This window comes from Schistosoma mansoni, assembly GCF_000237925.1.
Source record: "Schistosoma mansoni, WGS project CABG00000000 data, supercontig 0163, strain Puerto Rico, whole genome shotgun sequence".
In the NCBI taxonomy this organism is placed as follows: Eukaryota; Metazoa; Platyhelminthes; class Trematoda; order Strigeidida; family Schistosomatidae; genus Schistosoma; species Schistosoma mansoni.
The window spans coordinates 576,417-587,352 of NW_017386052.1; the positions used below are offsets into that span (position 1 = coordinate 576,417).

General features: G+C 34.1%; 1 protein-coding gene across 1 annotated transcript; it reads left to right on the forward strand.

The window, feature by feature from the left end:
* Positions 1-453: 453 nt before the first annotated feature.
* On the forward strand, positions 454-9,358 carry Smp_204830 (unnamed protein product; the record flags this gene model as incomplete). The annotated part of the gene is made up of 12 exons (XM_018797775.1): positions 454-461; positions 560-830; positions 888-957; positions 1,251-1,343; positions 2,425-2,475; positions 3,422-3,486; positions 4,533-4,596; positions 5,945-6,025; positions 6,972-7,117; positions 7,966-8,094; positions 8,559-8,687; positions 9,194-9,358. The coding sequence occupies 12 exons, from the start codon at positions 454-456 to the stop codon at positions 9,356-9,358; spliced, it is 1,272 nt and encodes a 423-aa protein (XP_018646769.1).
* Between the last annotated feature and the right edge of the window lie 1,578 nt (positions 9,359-10,936).

The following is a 10,936-nucleotide window of genomic DNA, read 5'->3' on the forward strand; positions in this document are numbered from 1 at the left end:
GCAATCAAATTCAAGTGTAAAGATGTGAATTTACACATCCAATGAAAACAGTTTGTGCTACTTAGATTATAACTCAACAAACCAAAACAATGAACCAATGACAATCAACTCATAGATTATTACAAGCAACAAAATGTTTGTTCATGGAAACGTGACCACACATTTTGAACAACAAATAAACTAATCACTTAGTTTAATGTATGGATAGGGTTCTGTAATTTCAACCAACGATGGATAAATATCAGCCTATATACCTCAAAAACTGAAAGAATATTACGTAACAATGAGTTCATCTTCCACGATGATTCGTTAAAAATGATCACATGAATTCATGAATTTTGATCATCTTAATGGTCGATTTAAATCATCCAATCAGAAAGAAACAAACAAACACTCACAATGTCTATATAAACTCGACAAGTTCTAACAACGACTATTAACATTTTCAACAAGATGATGAGGTGAGTGTTGACTGTACAGTTAAGGTTTTTGAATGCATTATACGAATTTCAATTTGTTTTCATGAAATAACGCCGTCTTTTCATCTGCACCACTTTAGATATACATTTTCGTCTGGTCATCTGGTACTCGTCTACTTGGTGGTCAGCTTGACTTTGAATTTCTTCAATTGTCAACATGTTTGTGACGAAATTGATTCGCTTACAAAAGGGAAAGTAGTGTTTGAAAATTATTCACATGCATATGTAAGTTATCAGTCAGGTTCCAACATACACATTCAGTCTCAGTATTATCATTACTCCCAGATTATTCGCGTAGATCAATCGTCTCCAATTGTTGATTGCAAATTTGAAAAATTCGTTCCTCCTGATGTGAGTTAACTGAATTTTGCAATGGAGGTACTAACCCATATGTTTGCATATTTTCAGAAAATCATTCCAAAATTCCTGTTTCAATTTTACGGCTCTGATGTCAGTAGATTTGACATTGGTTATTATGGTAAGAGAATCATTTTCTTTCAACTTGAATATTTACTGAGTTTTGTTTATTCACACATCATTCCACGAATGAAAGTTGCTTTAATTTCTTCAGAAAATCAGTTTTATACTGTTGTGTAACATTAAAAACTTCTACTGATATCTTATTTTCCTGAAGTTGTGAATAGTTTGAGGCCTTACAGCAAACGTGTTACGGTTCGTGCATTTCATTTTAGTCTACAGTTAATTTCAAACCTTTCATTACTTCACTGCAGATTATCAATCAAATTGCATGTTTTCATTCGATAAACGCAGGTATAACATTCATGAATGGATCAAAGGAATTAGGATCAATTAGCAGTTATTCATCTCACATTATTTCGCCTCAATATGAGATTTCGAACGAGGGTAAGTTGTTTTATTGTTCAATGATATTTTGTTTTGCTTTTTAATTCTTATTTTCATTTTGCATAAGTGATTCAGTATTCAGGTTGGTTATTGCATGACAGCTGACCAGTACATAGTGATTATTTTGTTTGTGTGATTTCATGACTTAGAATATGTTCACAATGCGTGTTCATTACTGTCAAGTCAAAACGTTAAATGAAACACGAAGTAGACGTAAATTGATTAGGTAAAAATGATAAGTCTGTTGACGTAATTGCTGAAGAGGAAATTACATACTCTCCAGTCTGTTTAAACTTCTATAAAACAGATTTCTCATCAATGCGACACTTCCTGGTAGATTCAATGAATCAAACTGATCACAGCTACAACAATAAACGATGTTGTGCAAGAAATCAGTCAGGATTATTCAAACATATGAACTTTCAAACTATATTTGATGTCCTCCAAATTTTTTTGGTCACTTCCTTCAAATTTTAACGTCTCTAAGTTATTGTCTGTAGACCGTTGGATATTCAAGGATTTCTTGATTATCATATTCATAGTATCATGAAATTTGAACCCATGTCCTTTTTGAAACATCGAATCAACGAAAGACCATGAACAGTCTTCTGGTACATCATGATTGATTCAAACCAGAACACCCAGAATATGAAAATGAAGTTCATTGATTTTGTTCAGTTATTGGAATTAATGACACTTGAGTAGCATTTCTGCGTAAACATTAGTTCAGTTGATGGAACACAGTTTCATTGGAATAACAGAATCTCAGGAAATCAGTTTGTATGTGTATGTTTGGATAGACATTAACGGACTGTAAATTGACCAAAAGCTTTTAAAATCAACGTTTGAGAAGTGGAATGTTCATTTCAGTTGATTGGATTGAAACATTCATCATTTCGCCGAAATAATAATAAAGGCTCTTGAAAGTTCCATTTAATTTGACTGGTTCACCTGAAACTCGGAATGAAGATGATAACTCATGTTCAAACTCATTTAGTGTTGGAATGTATGTTTATTGGAAGAAGCGGATATTCATCACAAAGATATATAAACACAATTTTTTTTAATTTCATTATTTCAGATAACTTGTTTGCTCATAGATTGTCTTTCCAAATATATGGTGATAGTTTAAGTAAGCAAACTATGAAGTAATTGATTGATCACATGTGAGATGTGAACACTTACACCATTATTCATTGTAATTACTCACACTTTCTTCTGTTCAGTTTGCGTAATTGAATTCTTTTCAAAAACCGACAGAAGTAATAAGGCGTAACCATTCTGAGGAATTAGGGGAAAACCAAATGTAGAATGCATTGATCGTTTGAACGCATTGTTTGAAACGAAAAGAACAGTCGATATAAGCAGGAGCATACTAGATTTGATGAGTGATAAATAGATTAGTATGGATAAATTAATTCATAATCTCATTTCACTTGCAGATATACGAATGCAGAGATACATCTTCATCAAGAGACTTCAGTAGAACTTGATAAGAAGTCTGTATTTCAAAGAAAGTAAACTTGTGTTACTCACCACATGGTCATTCCTAATTAATATTCATTCGAATCAAGATATCGTTAAGACGATTAATCTAAAGTTAACCATTTTTCATCTTTAACAACACTAATATACCAATATGTTGCCTAATCAATTAAGTTATCAAGTTCTATTTGTAAACATAAACTGCACAGCTCATGTCATGTGTACTAATAGTTGATTGTTTCAACGGTAGTTGCAGAGAATATTTCGTCAATGTGAATACATCTCCAACTGTCAGATGTAATTAGAAGCTTAGTGATTTATTGTTTCAACATGAAGACGAGGATGTAATAAAGCGTTAGAAACTGAGCATCTGATATTCATTTTGAAGGATGCATGCTTGTTTTATTAACACAACATTCACTAGATTATACTTAATAACGAATTTCGACTGAAGAAAACACTTTGAGATAATACGGTCAATATCTGCTTAAATATGATCACTGTGTGAGTAGCACATACAGTGTTACATTTAACAATAACGTGGTCATCATGAATTCCTCAAATTCTAAATTTCGATAATCTTTTATTTACAGAACGTTCATTCAAGATAACTCATCTGATACTTCCGAATGGGAAGATATCTGTGTATTATGATAACGTAAGTTGCACAATTGACTGGTTATATAGATTTATTTCAAGTACTTCAGATTAATCTAATAATTCATGTTTATCAATACCGTCGAACGCAACAAGATACGATTGGAAGAAATCACCATTTTGTAATGCACACACCGCCTATATGACATAATTAATAATACCTCAGTGACACTCTTTATTTTAGCTTTTGTTTAAATTACTGAGTAATAGGAAGTGATGGGATATCTGAGGAAATACGTATGTCTTTGGACCGATTTTAGACAAACAGTGTATGTTAGAGTACTGTACGGGGACAGTCATAATCTGTGAAGCTTTTCTACGTCTTTTGAAGATCAGCCGTTTGAAAAGTTCATAGTTGAATATTCAGAGTGACTTATTACTAATATCTTGATCGTTTCACTGCATGTGGCTATTCGAATGTCAATAGTGAGTAACCAACCCATATGCAATACAACAGATGGTGGATAACTAGAAAGAGCTAGTGAGATGAAAGATCTCATGTGTGTTCCACTGAATCGGTTTTGATTATTTCGAGGTATTCAGGACATATTGTGGAAATAATTCTCAAAGGTAATGAGCAGCGGTGGATGGAAGTGAACATATCGACACAATTCCACCAAAAGATAACAAATTCATGTGCAGTAACATTTTAGTTATTCACAATCAAATTTCTTCCAACGGGCGTGGATATTCATCTCACAATGTATCGCATCATTTCATGATAGATAGATCGTCTATCTAATTTCACTGAAGTTGACAACTGGAGGGAGTAAGAATATCATTGTAGTCTAGATGAAGCACAAGAGACTAATCAATTGCAGTCCCAAAAATCAATGGGAAGAATCAAACGAACAATACCAAGTGGATTTAGATGGAGCATAGTTCTAAGGGAACATAGGAGATCAGTACGCTTACTGTAAGTGTTACTAATTTTCTTTCTATAAGATAATGCGATTAACGACATATCGCTTCAACGGTTATTTGGTTTTGATATAGGTGGTTGTGTGTTGACAGACCTTGACTCAGAATTCCATTACTTCTTTCCAGATGACTCAAGAATTCGGACTACAATTCCAATCGCGATTAAGTGCTTCATTAGCGTGTGATGGAGGTAACGATTGATATTTTTATTCTGATTTACACTGACCTACATGAACAATCATCTGTTTGCTAAGTGTTTCCTTCTATTTGTACCTGATTATCATTATGTCAACACACAAATTGACTGTTATCTATAATAGTGATCTAATATATCTTTCTTACAGTCCACATCAATCAGTTGTTTCGTGTGTAAAATAAATTGATCGAAGTGTTATTGAAGTGTTGATGAAAATTGTGTGAAATAAAAATCGGACTACTTTTCGAAAACTCGCTGTTCAAACGTGACTGTTTATTGAAAATTCAACTTGAGTTAGGAGTTTACACATCTTGAAGCAAAACTGTAGTATCACTTGTGATAAAGTCATGGTGAGAATCCATTGTGAAGAAGCCTTGTGTTTGTGATTCGGCCTTTCGATCTGTTGAACACTGAAATTATCTGAATTGAAATCAAGTATGTGTGTCTTCATTTCAACGACCGTCATGCTTGTTGTTGTGATAAAATCGTAATGGTGTTGTTACGGTTTTCTGTGAGAAATTCCATCAACAATGAATTTCGCGATCACGTCTTTCTAACCTGATATACTGTGTAATATAACTATGGTGTGCAGATATCTTCTTCGACAAAGTGCGGATGGATATTTGGAAATGTCTTTTGCATATGTTTAACCATTGAATGATTCACACAGGGATATATGAACGAGGAAATTAGGCAGACATTTTATCTACTCATTTATTGACTAACTCAACATTCTACAAGTCAAGCCTGCAGTCCATATCCATATCACCACTCTATGCAAAAGAAAGTTTAATTTGTCAAACGGATCTGATGGTCGTCTTAAACCATGCTCAATCGTCATACTTCACTGACATGATTGTATGTTGTTGTAAGATGAGGCTGAGTTTCAAGACAAACATTTAGTGTAAATGAATAGGTTGGATGCCGTGTTTTGTGATTGAATATGAGGAAATGCATCATCTATTTGGTCAGGAGGTATATGTTGATCGGTTTAAATATATTGCTGAGGCTTTTCACAGTAATGCTCAATGTTGACCATTTGTGAAATAATGTGTGACCGGTGAAACATATTTTTCAGAAGAATTTGCACTGACACCCTTGTAACATAAATCGGAAATCGGACAATTTCATTTTCCATTTACTGGTTGAACATTGGTTACTTTCTGAAGCAGAAAGTGATGTTAAGCATAGTTTTTGAAGATAATGCTTGATCGTCACTGTATCTGTGAAGAAAAATTAAACAGTTTCTTATTTTGTTCGCTCCTTTATCGAGCAAACAACTTGTTATACTGAAAATGGAAATCGATATTACATGTGTCTTCTTCTATACATTTTGTTACAGAAGGTGAAAGAAATATACATACATTTGTTGATGCAAAATGGATTAAAAGTGAAACATTAGTGGAGTATAAAGTTTCCGGTGGTATGTTTAACCATATTTTATTACAGTTGACTATTTTCACACTTGAATGCATCACTTCTGATTCATAAAACTGGAAATTTCATGTGTGATTTCAGTCAATTATTAGATGATATCCAACCATCAATTTCAACTGACGTCACACTACACTTCGATTCACTTTTGAGTATTTAAAACAATTAAGAACACATTTTGGACTACTAAAAAAGTCCCCACTTCGATGAAATTTGCTTAAACACAATCTCAAGAAACCATGGATGAGATGGTATTAGTTAGTTAGTTGATTGTGCGTTGACTTGGAAGTGTCCATTGTTTTTTCATTTGGTACATGCAATGGTAAGTTGTAATTGTAATTATCTTGAAGACAATTGCATAATTCCCTAAATCTCTACCTTATTCTACCCATCCGATAAATTGAAGGTATAGACAAGTCACGTGTTCAGATTTCGATTTATCATAGTCAGTAGATATTTGTTTAGTATCAAAAATACTGACGATTTTCATAATACGACTGTGTTTGTTTTTTCATGAATATGTACAATGAGTAACCACATGCATTTTTTAGGTCATCATGTGTTAGACTACTGACATAACATTTCGACAACTGAGAGAATCATTCCACAATCTAATGTTCAGATTGACTTCAATATTCACAGGATAAAATATTGTTTACTATCGAAGAGATTTCATGATCCAACTGGTCAAAACTCGTCGTTCAACATTCAACGTAGTTTTATTCATACACAACATATTGCCGTGAAATGTTAATGATAATGGAAGTGTACTGAATTTCTCATTGCCTAATGTGATGACGAAGTCCCAGTGAATGAAATGGTCATTCAAATCCGAAATCACTATTGTATCATTGAATTATGGTTACATGTTCTGTTATTCACTTATCTTTTGTTTGATAACTTGAAATGCAATCAACTTATTCCTTTCACTGAAGATTGTCCAAAACACAAAACGACTGAAAAATGTCAAGACTCCAAAACACCGAATAGAAAGTGCATGCGGTATGAAAAAGCAAATATGTGCATCGTCAACACTGATAAGGATATTGATGACTCCAAAGTGAATGGTTTCCAAATCCAAGTAAGTAACTGGTGGACGACACAGATTGTTTTTAATATTACCACAATCCATATTGTAGATATATTTACTCGGAAGAATATTTGATTGCTACGAATAAGTAGTAATTTGTATAGTTCCTTTAGTTCATAAATCAATGCATTGTGTAGTTTGACGATATTTAATGAGACATGAGTACAATGCTTTGTTTCCATGTGGACATTCAACAATGAATGAAAGCGTTGTTTAGCAGCACTAATGCCTGGAAACATGTTAATTTTCAAGCTCGTAGAATGTGTAGTGATTCCCAATGTCCAATATGAAGCCGCCTATCTGTGTGACTTGTTACAAAATATCAATGACATCAGTTTGACTGAGGAGGTGTCATCTGTCGGAAATTCTTTATCATGTTTGAATAATGAGTATAAGCTCGTAGACTCTGATTGTTGATGTTCAGAACAAGTATTTTTGATTCCTTGTTAAGAAATATGTATCCTGTATGGATTGCTTCAATGAAGCCGTCATTTTTAATTTTGTTGATTAACATTTAGATGGTGTTAAGATTTGACATCCAGGAAACAAATTTCATCACACAAATATAAGTCGTCATTTATGTGGTGGACCAAAATGTATACGAACTAAAAAATGACAATAAAGATATTGGGTGCAGAAGCTCATGTTATAATATATCAATTATAATTTATAAACTCAAATAAAAGTTATGTGATGTAACGACGATCGCCATTAGCTTTTTGTGTGTTTGAATTGCATTTGGTTAGATTTGTTGGATTCACTTCTATCATCGATACTGATAATGAATTATTTGATTAATATTTGGTATTTATTAATATTGCCACTGTTTTGTTCTTCAGAATAGCTCGATTGTTAACGTTTCGAACACACCAATCGTTGTGGAACAAGCTACAACAACTCCAATGTTAAGTGCATCTGACTTAAGAAATGAATTGGAGAGAACTGATCAACAATCTGAATCTCATTTGGTAAGTATTTGATATTTAGTAATGATTGTACTGTTTCTGTCTCTCAGTATGTGACAATAGAAGCTCACGTTATATCATGTAGATAGTAGATATTTTATAGATCATTCATCATGACAACAGACAATTGAGAACGAGAAACGTGCGTGTGAAGTAGTGTATTTATGAGCAGTTAGCAGCGTGTGTTGTGCTATGAGGAATACAAAAAATGTAAAAGAGTAAGTTATGGGTCATGCACTTAAACAACTTTTACAATCACTTGTGGTAAATGTACAAACTATGAGAATTGACGACAGAAATTCAATTAATGTCAAAGCCTATTCAATGATCAGCCTATTCATTGATCATATTGTGCGACTGTAAGTTATGTGAATATTTGTTGGATTCACTTCTATCATCGATACTGATAATGAATTATTTGATTAATATTTGGTATTTATTAATATTGCCACTGTTTTGTTCTTCAGAATAGCTCGATTGTTAACGTTTCGAACACACCAATCGTTGTGGAACAAGCTACAACAACTCCAATGTTAAGTGCATCTGACTTAAGAAATGAATTGGAGAGAACTGATCAACAATCTGAATCTCATTTGGTAAGTATTTGATATTTAGTAATGATTGTACTGTTTCTGTCTCTCAGTATGTGACAATAGAAGCTCACGTTATATCATGTAGATAGTAGATATTTTATAGATCATTCATCATGACAACAGACAATTGAGAACGAGAAACGTGCGTGTGAAGTAGTGTATTTATGAGCAGTTAGCAGCGTGTGTTGTGCTATGAGGAATACAAAAAATGTAAAAGAGTAAGTTATGGGTCATGCACTTAAACAACTTTTACAATCACTTGTGGTAAATGTACAAACTATGAGAATTGACGACAGAAATTCAATTAATGTCAAAGCCTATTCAATGATCAGCCTATTCATTGATCATATTGTGCGACTGTAAGTTATGTGAATATTTGTTGGATTCACTTCTATCATCGATACTGATAATGAATTATTTGATTAATATTTGGTATTTATTAATATTGCCACTGTTTTGTTCTTCAGAATAGCTCGAATGTTAACGTTTCGATCACTTCAATCTTTTAGGAACGAGCTAGAGCAACTCTAGGAATAGGTGAATCTGAAAACGGACATGGGATATGTCATCATTTCTTACACGTCGTGATACTTGTTGTTATCTGTTTCTTTGTTGTGTGCAGTGGCTGTATCATATGCCTATTGTTTTGTAGGAAAATTAAATGTAGGCCATGACTCTCATGAAATACTTGTCGCTTGTTTTCATCATGTTGACTTTGTTGTTTCCATTTTGTAGTTTATTAAAAACACTTTGTATTTTGTTAATCATCTCAATAAATTGCAGATTTTCTCGTTGAACTACATACCACTTTTATGGTTGTTCACATAGTAACTAATGTACTTTTGTGAGTGAAATTTAAACTATGGTTTGTAATGCATATGTGATTGTTTTCATTCTATAGAAACTTGTAGTAGTAGTTATACATGAGTTCACAACACTGGATTATGTTGATTTGTTGGACTTCTGTTCAATTCGGCAGTGATGATACTATATTCCGTTATTGAATCCTAATAAGAATGGAACTTCTGGTGATCATATTTGATTTTCATCCACGATTTTGAATGGTACTTAATACGTGTAAGATCGTCTTGTACCTCTTTTGGTTGATCCCGCAATTCCATTGTTGATATAGGCAGTATACCGTCAATTATTTTTCATTCAGTGCTTTGTCTTTGGAAAGGCACAGGTTCAATACAGCCTTCCTTCGAGATACTGACAAGCTCCATGAATTCAAGATAAATCTCAACAACAGGTTCCAGGCTCTACAGGATCTACTGAATGAACAAGAAACTACCTTGGAGGACAACTGGAAAGGGATAAAAGAAGCACTAACTTCAACGTGTCAGGAGGTTCTTGGTCCTAAAAAGCATAATCATAAGGAATGGATCTCTATGGGAACCCAGGACAAAATTCAAGAGAGGAAGGACAAGAAAGCAGCAATTAACAACAGTCGAACACGAGCAGAGAAAGTCAAAGCACAAGCAGACTACGCAGAAGCAAACAGGGAAGTGAAGAAAAGCATTAAAGCCGACAAGCAGAAACACATGGGAAAACAAGCAACGGCGGCGGAAAAAGCTGCAATAGAAGGGAACATGAAACAACTATATGATACAACGAAGAAACTGGAAGGAAGATATGGCAAATTCGAGAGACCGGTTAGAGACAAAGAAGGAAAGACTATTACGGAGATTCAAGAACAAGGACGAATGCCTTTCTGTTTATGAAATGCGGCTCAAACCTTCCAAAGGTTCATAGACGACGTATTCCGAGGTCTCAACTTCGTATATGCGTATTTTGACGACTGTCTAATAGCAAGTCTGGACAGAGAATCACATCTCCAGCATCTGGACATTGTTTTCAATCGACTCCAAAGACATGGCATTACTGTAAACATCCAGAAATGCCAAATCGGAACCAACTCCTTAGACTTCTTAGGATACACTACTGATGCCCAAGGCATCCGACCCCTTAGAAACAAAGTGGCGGCCATTCTGAATTACCCAGAACCGACCACGATTAAGCAGTTGCGAACTTTTAACGGCCTTGTAAGTTTCTACAGACGGTTCATACCCAAATGCGCATCCCTTATGAAACCGTTAACCGATCAGCTCCGTGGAAATGCAAAATCAACTAGTTTAGACGACACAGCATTTGACTCTGTAGACCGAGAGGTTCTGTGGCAGTGTCTGTCATTGAAAGGTGTACCTGAGAAGTACATAAACCTTGTGAAGGCTCTTTACTCGAACACTACC